Source organism: Lupinus angustifolius, chromosome LG13 (genome assembly GCF_001865875.1).
Source record: "Lupinus angustifolius cultivar Tanjil chromosome LG13, LupAngTanjil_v1.0, whole genome shotgun sequence".
NCBI lineage: Eukaryota > Viridiplantae > Streptophyta > Magnoliopsida > Fabales > Fabaceae > Lupinus > Lupinus angustifolius.
This window is the reverse complement of record NC_032021.1, coordinates 6174896-6189685: the sequence shown is the minus strand read 5'-3', so window position 1 is coordinate 6189685 and position 14790 is coordinate 6174896. Positions and strand designations below refer to the sequence as shown.

The 14790-nt window shown below is 31.7% G+C and overlaps 1 protein-coding gene across 4 annotated transcripts in view; it reads left to right on the top strand.

The window, feature by feature from the left end:
* LOC109325224 (DNA-directed RNA polymerase V subunit 1-like) overlaps positions 1-14790 on the top strand; it is a 44151-nt gene that overhangs the window by 15875 nt on the left and 13486 nt on the right. The window contains exons 1-5 of one of the 4 annotated variants that reach the window (XM_019557432.1): positions 5666-5684; positions 5839-5906; positions 7318-7413; positions 8077-8203; positions 8282-8397. In XM_019557432.1, the coding sequence (XP_019412977.1) occupies positions 7333-7413; positions 8077-8203; positions 8282-8397 (324 nt within the window). In that variant the 5' untranslated portion in view covers positions 5666-5684; positions 5839-5906; positions 7318-7332. Of the gene's footprint in view, positions 1-5665; positions 5685-5834; positions 5907-7317; positions 7414-8076; positions 8204-8281; positions 8398-14790 lie in introns of those variants that run through there. The other 3 variants (XM_019557433.1, XM_019557434.1, XM_019557431.1) reach the window with 3 other exon arrangements.

Sequence of the window (14790 nt, the reverse complement as noted above, 5' to 3'; positions counted from 1 at the left end):
TTGTCAAAATAATAAGGTCTCAAAGTCTGGTTGACCAGTTTAGGCCAATAGATTCACATAAGTGTTGGCCCAAACATCCTAGAGAAACCTATGACATGATCTTAAAGACATAGAGAACAAAAGAGGTGGATTAGTAATAGATCTTAAAAGACATTAATTTATCTATTTTAGTTTAAGTAATTGTGCTTCCAATAAATGTTGTTATTAAGAATCAAATTTTTGACCTAGTAATATATATGGAGATCTATTCAGTGGTTTATTATATTACTAGACCAACATCTCATAACAAATATTAGTGATAGTATGTCCAAATTAATCCTAATAATAATACAATGTTATCTTTAAAAAATAATAATAAAATAAATAAATCAAGCACAATGACATTCTGCATAAGGAGTAAGAGTATTCTAGATTAATAATCCTAATGTGTTAAATATTACTCTCCATTCTTGAACTTTAATCATTTTCTATAATCCTTATGTCTTTGCTGTGTCACATGTCACTCTTAAGCACTAATCAAAACATAATTACTTATCTTTTCCATTTAATTATTTAATTTAGATGACAAATATTTCTAATTAATCTAATTACAATAATTCCAATGATTTCATTAATTAATTGTTGTAATTACAAAGGGAAAGATCCTCTAAATTTTCTTTCCATTTTATAAACTACTATTGTGTGGGCTTACTTCTATTTTTATTTTATGTAACTAAATATTTAATTTTTATTTGCATAATTAAAATGTTTTTTTTTGTATTTAGCGTATATGATATTATAAATTTTTATTGGATATACTTTAAATTATAATTTTTTTCTTATTAGAATGTTTATTTTAAGGGAAGAGATACAATTTCAACTTGCAATTAATATTTTGATACTAATTACTAGAAAAGTAAAAATTATATCATGGTGATAATTACATCAAGTTTTGGTTTTATATATAGTATTCAGTTAGACCATATTTTAACCTTATATATAGTATATAAATGAATCTATACGAAATGTTGATATAGATTCATTAAGTGAGGCATACTATCAACTATTGATCATATTAAATAGTTTAGATTCATGCACTTTAACCTCCATTTTTTATATTTAATTTTATTCATTTTTAGAAAAATATTATAACCAATAATTAAATTTTATGATTATGTATTGGTTCTATAATATTTATATTCAATATTTTTTATAAAGGAATAAACATATTTTATAGATAAAAGTCTATGAGGCTTAATAAAGATAAGACATACTTATACCCAAAAAAGAAAGATAAGACATGCAATAAAAATACTGAAAATTCTCATTTCAACCATGAAATTTGAATTCAACTTACCAATTTGATCAATCTTCCTTGGTTAAGGGAATGAGCATTAAAAAAATTATTTGAACTACAGTACAAAATAATATCAGAAAGTGACTCAAGTGATAATATTTCTCACATAAAAATTATGAAAACAATAAATCTGGATCTTACAATCATACATGAATGTTACGAATAAATGTTAATTATTTATCACATAATTACTTTTTAATATTAACCGTTCAAATAAGATCTAATGTTTTATGTTAATTGTTTTCATTTTATCATAACTAGCATGTTGATAGTCACTAATGTGCCTGTCAACTTGATTTCCTATCGTTTGTAACGTGTAGTTTGTACGTTATAAACGACAAATATAGTATTTCGTGTTAAATATTTGTAATTTATAATTGAATTTATTCGATTGATGTAATGTTCAACTTTTTAAATACACTTTCAAAATAAAGAAGAAATTGAAGGTAAAATAAGAAGATAATGTTATATGTTTTTTTTGTAGAAGTAAGAGTATAATAAGGGCAGAATAGATAATCACGAATTACACCATGATGGGGTGATTATTTTGTGTTTTCCCTTTATTAAGTAGTATAAATTATAGGTAATAATGGTAAGTGAGTCATTTATATAATAGGAAATCATATTTTTATATAGTTATCTAAAATAGAATAAAGTTAGTTTATTTAATCTAGACTAATTTGTGCATAATAATTACCCAATAATAATTTCATTTTTCATAATTTGTATCTTCACCAACCACTCCTACTATAATAATAGAAATAAAATATAATTAATTAAAAGGTGGGGAGAAAGGGAAAATCAAACAAACTTTATACTTAAAAGCTTTTAAATTAAAATATATTATATATACTACGTTTTAATAAAAAAATTAATATTGCATTTTTTAGCTGCTTGTGAACTCACAATTCTTTAAGTTAATATTAAAATAAATAAAATTTATATACAAATAAATATAGAATAGTTTACAAATATGACATAAATAAAACTTATACATTTTTTGTTGAATGTGTATAATAAATTTAATATTATAAATTAGTTCTTTCATTAATACAAGTTATACAGACAAAAAATTAGAAATAAAATATAAAAGATATTAAATTTACTACCATTAATAAAAATATTTAATTTAATTTTAAAATATATAAAAATCTGTAAGAGATACATGAATAGTAGATATATGAAATAAGACAAAACATATTTAAATAATTAACCATATGTAATTTATACATTTCAACTTTTCCATTACTATTATATAAAGACAAAATATACATAAAGAAAATTGAGATAATTAACTTCATTTAATTTCAATTGAATATTAGATTCAAGCTTCAAAACCTATTGTAGTTTCAATTTCATGTAATAAATTGTCTCGTACTTTTTTATTATCTACTAAATTTCATTGAAAGACAATATACGTTTTTTTCTAAAGTAAATGTTTTTGGAAGATAATTTCATTGGTCTTTTTTTGTATTATATCTCTTCACTCTTCTAGATAAGAAACTAATTCATTTCGAGGTATGTGGTTGTCATTTCAACAAATGTTGTTTGCATGAACATTTTGGTCATTCGTGGATTTAGTAGAATCTTATATCACTAGATCAATACCTTGTTAGTAATTTTGTTGGTCTATACTACTTATAAAGGCAAAACATAAATAAAGATTATTTAAGTAATTAAACATTCATATTTTCTATATCTCAATTTTATCCTTACTATTATATAAAGACAAAATATACTTATATGACATCGAGATAATTGATTTCATTTAATTCAAATTAAATATTAGATTCAAGCTTCAATTATCTCTTTGAAAGATAATTTTATTGTACCATCATATATTCAATTGGCAGGGTATAAGTTGTAAATAGTGTTCCAATAAATGACTGCAAAAAATAGTGATAAATGGCTAAATAAGTTGTGTATCATTACTTCCGGTTATTTTTTAAATGTAGATTATAATGTGTTTTTTGAAATACTCAAAAATTAATTATTTTACTCTCTATATATTATTGGTTACTCTCTAAAGATTATCATACATTCATATTTCATTCAATTTTTTAGATAAAAAAGATCATTCTTTTGAAGAAGTATGGTAACATAATTAAATCAAAGATTACAACCTTATTGTTCTCGAAAGCTAATTTTTATAAGAATTTGTATCATATATAGATGGTAAAATATTAAAATATGACATAATTATCTAAAATAAAATATATAAAAATTAAAATTAAATACTATGAAATAAGAATATGGATCGGTAAACAAAAAAAATATCAACTGACACACAAATGAATAGTGATAAAAGTAAAATATATGTATATTGGGCCAATTCAATCATCCATATATCCATTTTATTTTTCTAAGATTAAAATAAATAGTATAAATGAATTTGTTTTAGCTCGGAACTTTTCCTTATATGTTAATATGGATATAGACTAAAATTTTAAAAAGTAAAATATATAATTTATTATTAATGAGAATTATATATTTAATCTTAAAGAGATAATAGATGCAAATATATATTCTTATTAAAAATAAAATAGGGTAAGACGCTTTCTAAAAATTTATATTTTCCTTTATTTACACCCTTTATGTATATAAAATATAAATGGGTATATAAGGTATATAATATATGTATATATATATCTACCGACAAGTTGTTGGTCAAGTGATATAAATCTTCGCTAAATCTTAAAGATATCTAAATGGTTATACACCTAAAAAATAATTAATTCTTTACCTAAAAGGTGAAATTTAATAGTACAAAAAAAGATGATATACCTATGTACCAAAAAAGAGGTAGATGATATATATCTATATCTATTATATACTTACCATTCTAAATACTATGTTAAAGGAAATTAGTAGTTAGACAATGCAATTTTTGTTTGTCCTCTTTTACCCTCACTAAGAATTTTTTAGTTCATCTTATATTGTATTCATATTCTTTCTTTAAAGGTAAATATATCATTACCACTGATAATAAATTTACACGTTATAAATTTAGAATATTCAATTTTTTTCTTCTCTTCTAAAATTTAATTAACAAATATTATTAAAGAAATTAAATGGGTTAGGCAAGGTCCACAATACAAACATTTAGTTGGTAAATGGATGCAAACATTTGAATGCACCAATTCGAAGGAAGAAAGAAAAAATATTTTAGAGTCGTGAAATATATGTGTGAGATAAATTTAGAGTATTCAATTTCTTTTTAGAGAAAAAATGTATACACTGACAGTGTACGAGATTTTTACAATGTTACTACATCACCCGCCATTCATTTCTAGATATCATTGACATTTAAATAAAAGTAATACTATAAATAATGGATTATGCATAAACTATATATAAATCTTTATACTATCAATATATAAATTTTACAATTTTCTTTTTATAAAACTCAATTCACAAATGTTCTTAAAGAAGTTAAATGGGTTAGGCATGGTCCACAATGCAAACATTTTGTTGATAAAATAATGCAAACATTGGAATACACCAATTTCAATGATCTCTCACCCAAACTTATTAAACTGTGTGGCAATGGCAGCTGAAATTGGGAAATTAGTGAATTAGTCCTCTTATGAATATGATATAATAATTATATTAGATATGTAATAACATGAGGAAATACTAAAATAAATTGGTCAAAAACAATCAAACTATATCATTCTAATCAAAAGTAGTTTATAAATGAAAAAAATAATATTATAAAAAGCATAATAAAGATTTAAACTTTAAACTGAATACTTATTTGTAATATAATTACTTAGAGAATAATTTGTTATATTTTATAAATAAAAATATTTGAGGAAAAAAATGTATACACTGACAGTGTAACAAATTTTTATATTATTATTATATTATCTACTATTTAATTTTAATTACTATTAACTCTTACATAAAAGTAATAAAAAATGAATAAGAGATTATGTATTGATTGTATATAATTTTTTTAATCACATTGTATAAATATTATTACTTATAATAATATGTATATTCATAAATTTATTCTATTATTTGGTTTTACCAAATGAAAATCCCAATTATGCACACGATGCAACGACCACCCAAAACCAATAAAAGACGAGTTAACGAGGGCAGTTCCTCATTTAATCCAAAAAACCCAGCACCAAAAATCCCAGTCTCCAAAAGCTGTGTCAACTCAACAAAATTTTTCACTTCTAATTTTTTGTTCTAATCAGAAAATCCATTTCATGCAAAAAAAAAAAATTAAAATCCAAAATCACTTTCATTTCTCACTCTCTCTCAGTCACACTTATTCCGTTTTCATCTCAAAACCCTATCTTCAGATTGAGACAAAAAACACAAAACCTTTTAATCGGTACTGTCAATTTTTTCTTTCTTCACTTTCCGTTGTTATGATTCTGCATTGTTGTTTCATGCAGAAAGGTTATACCCTATTTTAATTTTTTCGATTCGATTATTTGAGTTACTAATTTGTTTTTCATTATTTCCATTTTTTTTTGTGTAGCTAGGGTTTTGTGTTCAACTCAGTGAAACGCTTAAAGAGGACGCGATTTTTTGCTGTTGAGGTGAGAAAGAGGTAGAGAAAGTTAATTAGTTTTGTTTTTGTTGAAGGTTTGAGAAACTCTTTTTTTTCTTCTTCAAATGTGATCATTTTGGGTAAAAACTTTCGACGTGTTGTTCACTTTATCATTATTCTATTTCTAGAGAGAGAAAAAAATCTCTTTTTTTTGTGTAAGTTCATTTAAGCGAAGATGAGAGTTAGTGAGCTTATAAATTTTGAGCTTCATTTTAGAAAATATAATCTAAAAAAAAGTAGTAGATATTGAAGAACTCTAAAGTATTCCAATCCCAAATCTTAGTCTATCACCGTCTTCCTCAAGGTTGTTTATATGTTTCAAACTTGATTTATAGTGTAAACTATTTCAATTATCGTAGTTATGATATTTCATAATTGTTGAAGAAAATTTACACGACGAGTTCCTATTTGACTGATTTGTGTTTCATTTTTTTAATTTACTCCAACCTGTTAGCCAACCTGGCTACACGATAAGCCATGGGTTATGGGAGCTCAGTCAGATCTGACCCAACTCGAACCCATGGTGCGTTGATTTGACTCAGAGGTCGGAATGCATGTGGAAGAATACAACAATAACAAACCAACCTTTTATCTTTTATTCGGGTTTAGGACCGGCTACGTATATAGCAGCAAGTACACATATGCAGGTTTAGGTGATGATAAAATTGCAATTGCATGGTTTTGGTTGGGGTATTGGGTGAGGTTTTTTGAGGTGACTTTGTGTTATTCAAGAGATTGAGACTTAAGTGAAGTGGATTTGTCAATTTATTATGTATGTAAAGGCAATCAGTGCTAGGATAAAGGAGAAATCTTATCCCGAGGAGATAAATTTCCATGCGACTATTTTTTGATTTTGTTTTCAGTAATTAATACTCGCTACTTCCATTTTAGTAATGTACATTTGTGTGGTCTAGTTTAGATACATAATTAAGTGTAATCTCTATGCTTTTTACAAGTGGCAGTGAATTGTCTGCAATTTTGTTTTTTAATGATGGTAATATTTCCAAGTAAGAGGAGACACATAGATTTGGGTGCTTGCTGCTTGATATTTAATGGTCTTTTCCCCTAAACAGTATGTGCTATCTAGTAATAAGGGAAGCTTTAGAGGCAAACTAGTTAGAGATTTGTAGTAGCCAAATGTTATTGTTTAGTTAGCTGTATTGTTTCTCTGCATTAGGAGATGTTGAAAGTGTGCATAGAGGGAAAATATGGGCTGTGGTAGAAGTTGCCTATATTCTTTAATCTTACAAAGATGCTAGAAATGTTTCTTTAAAATTATCCTAGGCTACCTTTCTCGTATTATTTTGTTTCATCATTTGTTAAGTTAATGTTCTCATTTATTGTCGTAATTCTGTTGTCATTTTTTATGGTTTACAAATAATAATTGTGGTTATGAATTATCTGTTTGCAGGATTCTTTTAAAATTATGGAGGATAATCCCCCTTCAAATTTTTTGGATGGGGAGGTCATCGGGATAAGATTTGGCATGGCTACACACCAGGAAATTGTACGCATAAAATGAATATATTTTTCAGTTAAATTTTATAATTATTAGGTGTTGTTTCACAACGCAGTTTAATAGGAAATGACTCAAAATGAGATGAACTATTGTCGATTATGGAGAATACTACTATGATCTGTGCAAGGGTGAATATGGCATGCTAGGAATTTAGGAAATTCTTGCTAGAATTTTGGACCACATTTGTTGCTAGGTTCTTTTTGGATTTTGTTTTCATTTTGACATTTTTTTTAAAATTTACTCATGTTACGCCTTGGTCATATGCAGCCACATGGTCATTTATTCCTTTTCTTTTTTGTCTAAAATTTCAAAATGTACATAAACCATAGTCTCGAACATATCTTCTCTAGGTTTATACCTATGTGGCTGCATATCAGTCAGTTTTTATTTCATTATTTGTTTTGATATATGAGAGAGCATCATGGTACTGTTCGATTCATGTCACAACCCCACCTAGTGAGATCAAGGCTCTATTGTTTGTTGTTTTTATTATTTGTTTTAAAACTCTCACTGTTTTGCTTAAATTAGAAGTTGTTTGAAGTAATTAACTGAGCCTTACTACCTTACTAGTGATGTTATGAGTTATGACCTATTCAACATTTATTGGTTATAATTAAGTTATTGGGATTTTTTCTGTTTATGTCTTGATAGTGTACAGCGTCCATCAGTGACTCTGCAATTAGTCATGCTAGTCAGCTAGCAAATCCTTTTCTTGGCCTTCCCCTTGAATTTGGAAGATGTGAATCATGTGGTGCTTCAGAAGCTGGAAAATGTGAAGGTATGGGTTTATGTACTCATTTTCTCAATTGTCATTTGATGGAAAAATGAACCAACATTGTTTGAATTTACTTTTCAGGCCACTTTGGGTATATCGAGCTACCTATTCCAATATACCATCCAAGTCATGTCAGTGAATTGAAGCGGATGCTGAGCCTGATTTGTTTAAACTGCTTGAAAATAAAAAAAACCAAGGTATTGCCCAAATGGAACATGAGCATGTTATTCCTAAGCTTGTCATGAAACCTTTATAACTTGTTCTTATTAATTTTATGAAAAAACCAATGTCTTTTGATTTTGTCTTTTACCCATCAACACTATTTTTTAAAAATTTAAAAGCCCCGTAATTGACTTGTGGTAGAACATAATTGTGTGATAGGCTGAATGATCCAGTTGAAGATATGAATACAGTGAATGGGCCTAAGTCCAGAAGGCAAATTGTTACTCCTAAATGGATGACAGATTACATTGGCAATTAAAGTATATTTTGCAGTGTATTTCTTTTCCCTTAAAAAATATCTATCAATCAAGATGATGCCTAGTGTATGGCTAACATCATAATTAGGGTTTGCTTATTGTATTTAAACTTCAATTGTTGCTAGCTGAAAATATATGAAAAATCTAGAGCCTTGCTCAATTTTATCTTGCTTTCTTTACATTAATCCAAATTTTAAGCCTAATTGGTAGAAATATCCTACCAATTTAGTGCTTTCATCATCTCCCTCATGCCTCCTAAGCAAACATCTCAACCTGCAGAAGATCCCTTGAGCAACATTTTGGAGAAACTCTCCTCTATGGAGCTCCATTTTGCTGCAAGACAAGAATTGCTGCATCAGACCATGACATCTAAACATGAAGAACTTCAATCTGTAATTTCAGATCTGAAATCACAAATCCAACCAAAACCACCCCCTTCTAATCCACCCTCATCATCACCACCAGGTTTATCTGTTCCATCCAACCCTCAATTCACTACTCCCATTCACTCCTCTTCCACTAACCCATACCCTAATCTTAAACCCCCAAAATTAAATCTCCAACCATTTGACGGTTCTGAGTCGTTGGATTGGATTTTTTAAGCTGAACAATTTTTTCAGCTTTACCAGATTGCCCCTCACCAACGCATGGATCTCATGCCCTTTTCCATGCAATGGGAAGCACTCAGCTGGTATAAGTGGATGTTCCAGAATCATCAACTCACCACTTGGGAGAGTTTTACCAGAGATTTACAGCAACGATTTGGCCCATCAGCCTATGCTAACCACCAAGCGGAGCTGTACAAACTTAAGCAGCTCACCACGGTTACAGACTACCAACACCGTTTTGAAAAGCTTTGTAACAAGGTGGAACGTAGAGCCTAGGGTCTTTGCTATAATTGTGATGAGAAATATGTTTTTGGCCCCAAATGTCAAGCTAAACAATTTTTCTTATTCTTAATGGATGATGAGCCGACTGAGATGTGTAGTCTACAACCTACCTTGGAGACTATCCTTCCACAATATGAAGAAAGTTCTCCACTAGAGAACTTGGAAGAGTTCATCCATTTCCAACTATCAGCCCAGGCCCTCCAAGGCAACCCCTCACCTCTGACACTAAGATTCCAAGGTCTCATTCATGGTCATCCAGTTCATGTGTTGATTAACATAGGCAGCTTCCATAATGTCATGCAACCGAGGGTACACAATTTCTAAGACTAGAGATTTTTCCTACTCCTCACTTTCCGGTTATGGTCAGAAATGGTGATCATATTTACTGCACCGGTGTGTGCAAGGATACTCCACTACAGCTACAACAACACTTGTTTCTAGTGCCCTTCTACTTGCTACCAATTCAAGGGGCAGATTTGGTTTTGGGTATCGAATGGCTACAAACACTTGGACCTATCACCTCCGATTTTGCTATTGCATCCATGACCTTCCACTATGACAACAAACCTATAACACTCATCAGCCAAAACTCACACTCACCAAACCTAGCCTCACTCAACCAATTAAGTCGTCTTTCCCATACAGACGCTATTGCAGAAATGTTTTGCATTTATTTTCCAGAACCAACCACACTTAAGTTTCAACCCAACCCGGACAAAACCACAACCAACGGCCCCACCTTGCCCGAAATAAAAAACCTTCTAAACAATTTTTCCAAAATCTTTAACCCACCCAAAGGCTTGCCACCATCCCACCCACATGACCACCATATCACTCTAATTCCTAAATCTCAACCCGTTAATGTTAAACCTTATTGATACCCACATATCCAACAAGATGCTATGACCAAACTCTTAGCTGACATGTCAAAAGAAGGGATTGTGATCCCAAGCACAAGTCCTTTTTCATCGTCGATCTTGTTGGTGCGAAAAAAAGATGGGACTTGGCGTTTTTGTGTGGATTACCGTAGCCTCAATGCTATTATAGTGAAGGATCGTTTTCCGATTCCGACTATTGATGAACTTCTGGACGAAGTACAGAATACTTCAATTTTCTCAAAAATTGATTTGCGATCAGGGTACCACCAGATTAGAGTAAAACCTGAAGATACACACAAGTCTGCTTTTTGGACATTCGATGGGCATTATGAATTCTTGGTGATGCCGTTTGGGCTTACCAATGCCCCATCAACGTTTCAATCAGCTATGAATGACCTACTCCGACCCTATTTGTGCAAGTTTGTGCTGGTATTTTTTGATGATATTCTGGTTTATAGCTCTACAATAATAGAGCATGTTAGTCTTAAGTTGGTTTTAGAATTGTTGTTTAAGCATCAATGTTTTGCTGAGATGTCTAAGTGTATTTTTGGTGTTGAATCAATTGCTTACTTGAGCCATGTTTTGTTAGCCAATGGGGTTCAACATGACCCCGACAAAATCCAAGCCATAGTCGAGTGGCCAATTCCGCGTTCTTTGACACAATTACGTGGATTCTTGGGCCTGACTGGATTTTTTCGTCGTTTCATTAGAAACTACACTGCTCACGCCGCTCCACTCACAGATTTATTAAAGCATACAAAGTGTACATGGTCAACAATGGCACTTGAAGCCTTTACACAAATGAAAGCAATAATGACAAAAACCCCAGTGTTAATGCTTCCAGACTTTAATGTTATTTTCGATGTTGAGACTGATACTTCTGCCTTGGCAATTGGGGCAATATTGTCACAAAATGGACACCCAATAGCTTTCTTTAGCAAGAAGTTATCAACCAGGATGCAAGCTGCCTCCGCATATGTCCGAGAACTCTATGCTGTTACAGAATCAGTAATGAAATGGCGTCAGTATCTAATTGGCAGATATTTTCGCATATTTACAGATCAACAAAGCTTGAAGCACATGTTAACACAAGTTTTTTAAACTAATGAACAACAAAAATGGGCTACAAAATTACAAGGATTTAACTATGAGATTTTTTACAAACCTGGAAGAGAGAACATGGTTTCTGATGCTCTATCTCGGTGTCATTCGACTGAATCGATACTAGTGTCCTTGAGCTCGCCAATTCCAAACGTGTTCAGCCAGCTCACAAATTTTTACACAACATCAGAGGGCAAACAATTAGTACAAAAACTATTACAAGCAGCTTCAGAAAACACTTACCAACAAAAAAATGGGCTGATATATTACAAAGGCCGGTTGTATATAGCTGCTGAAATTGGGTTGCGTGGCATTTTGCTTGCTGAATATCACTCAACCCCTGTTGCAGGGCACTCAGGGCTCAAACCTACCATGGCAAGGCTAGCTGCTTCTTTCGTTTGGCCTGGACAACATAAGGAAGCTAAAGAATTCATTAAACATTGTCTTATATGTCAACAGAATAAATATATCCCATCTAAACAACAAGGTAAGCTTCAGCCGTTCCCCTTACCTCAACAAGTTTGGGAAGACATATCCATGGATTTTATCACTTCCCTTCTCTCATCTTGTGGGCATACGGTCATATGGGTCGTTGTGGACAGATTGACAAAGTACAACCATTTTGTGGCATTACCGACCCATTTTACAGCCGCCCAACTGGTGGGGCGTTTTACCATAGAGATTTTTCGGCTTCATGGGATCCCAAGAACTATTGTCTCAGATCGCGATAAGTTGTTTCTGAGTGTTTTTTGGAAGGAGTTCTTCCGCCTGCATGGTACAAAACTTTGTTTTAGTACTTCATACCATCCAGAATCTGATGGACAAATTGAAGTGGTTAACAGAGGATTAGAAGCTTACCCGAGGTGTTTCACCAGTGACCAACCCAAAAATTGGTTCAAGTTTTTGTCTCTTGTTGAGTATTGGTATAACACTTCTATACATTTTGCCATAGACATGACTCCATTCCAGGCTCTGTATGGCAGACTTCCTCCGACTGTCATGGACTATATTTCTGGTCGAGCTTCCGATCCGTATTTGAATGTCTCCCTACATGAGAGACAAATGTTAATCACTCGCTTAAAAACAAATTTATACAGAGCTCAGCAAAGAATGAAGACACAAAGTGATAAACATAAAGGATATCGTACCTTTGTAGTCGATGATTGGGTGTGGTTGAAACTACAACCGTACTGCCAGCACACTGTAGTTCAGAGAACAAACCAGAAGTTGAACAAACGATTTTTTGGGCCCTATCAGATCCTCCGACGTGTTGGTATGGTGGCTTATGAACTAGCACTTCCAGAAAGTTCACAAGTCCATCCGGTTTTTCATGTTTCAAAGCTTATACCTTTTTGGGGAACCCCTCCCACTTGCACTTTCTCTCAGCCATTACAAGTTCAAGAGGAAGGAAATGGTATTGTAAAAATTTCGGAGAACATAAAGAAGAAAAGAGACAGTGTTTTAGAAATTTCAATGAGTAATAAAGGGGAATGTGAAAATAATAATATTGCAGTGGAAAAGACAAGAAGTGACCAGAATACTCCTCATTTGGAACTAAAGAATGAAGTTATAAGGAACAAGGAAGTTATGTGGAACACAACAGTTTTGAGTGACAAAACTGTACTTCCACGGATTCCAAATTTCATTAATGAAGAGTGTAATTTTCAAAAGGGGTCCAGAGCAATTATTATTAGGGATAAAAAAATATTTACCCGGTTCCTTCCCTCCATCGTCCAAACAGTTGGACTCCATTCAAAGAAAAGCCTGGAAATATGCAAGCACAACCCAGTGGAACTTTGCCACGTGTCCCACACATTGGACATGGCTTTAATTGTTGGCCTAGAACCCAACGACTCCCTGCAGCATTAATTGATGGGGCATTAATTCCCACAAATTCAGCAAATGGTTCCACATCGTCCAAAGGTGAAGCAACACGTGGAAAGCACAATGAAGGTGGTTCAGCAAGTCAAAAACCTCTATCTCACTCCAATGAACAAAAATCTCAGCTTTCCACTCACCAAGTGCCACCTCATAATTCCTATCCAAAGCAATCTTATCCAAAGGAATCCAAACTCCCTTCAATTCCTTTCCAGTTGGACTCCCATGATCTCCCAACAACAATGGTCAATTCCACCAACACGGTTCCAACAGGGCCAACCGAGTTGGGCTTCAACCTTGAGGACAAGGTTGGTCTTCATGGGGAGAGTATTGATAGGTTGAATGATCCAGTTGAAGATATGAATACAGTTAATGGGCCTAAGTCCATAAGGCAAATTGTTACTCCTAAATGGATGGCAGATTACATTGTCAATTAAAGTATATTTTACAGTTTATTTCTTTTCCCTTAAAAAATATCTATCAATCAAGATGATGCCAAGTGTATGGCTAACATCATAATTAGAGTTTGCTTATTGTATTTAAGCTTCAATTGCTGCTAGCTGAAAATATATGAAAAATCTAGAGTCTTGCTCAATTTTATCTTGCTTTATTTACATTAATCCAAATTTTAATCCTCATTGGTAGAAATATCCTACCATTGTGTCCCCTATCTAGTCGTAAAAACATTGAGATCTTTAATTTGTTTCTCATCATGCCACTCATGTTTGAACTCCCAATCATGTCTGTTTCACATGATACATAGCCTTGTGAATGTTTGGCACACCCATTGCTTATTTGTCCACAAATATGAGTTTGATGCAACATAAAGTTATTGTTTAATGACCACGAGGTGACACATTTAAATCTTGGATATAACCTCTCTGCTTGTGAGGGTAAGGTTGTATACCTTTACTCCACTCCACTAAGTGGGAGCCTCCTACACTGGATGCCCTTTTTTGTGTGATAAGAGATCCTCCTAGTGGTCATCTCCATTAGTAAATAAAAGAATTGTGGAATAGAAGGGAGTACATCTGTTGTTCTACAAAAGTGTGTCACTTCATGTGCCACATTTTGTCATTGGTCAAAAAATATTTAATTATTATACTTTTGACTTGAATACCTTGTTTCAACCAATCACATCAAGTGACACTTTTTGGGACATTAAGTGACACTTTTTGAGACAACAAGTGTACTCCAGGAACAGAATCACACTGTAGTGATGAAATTATTTATTGACCGTACCAATACATGATTACTAAAGTATGATCTATGACAAAATTATTTATGATACACATTTATTTATGATTTTATTAAAATGATATTATCATATACATCCATGTATATATTTTTGTCATTCTAATGGG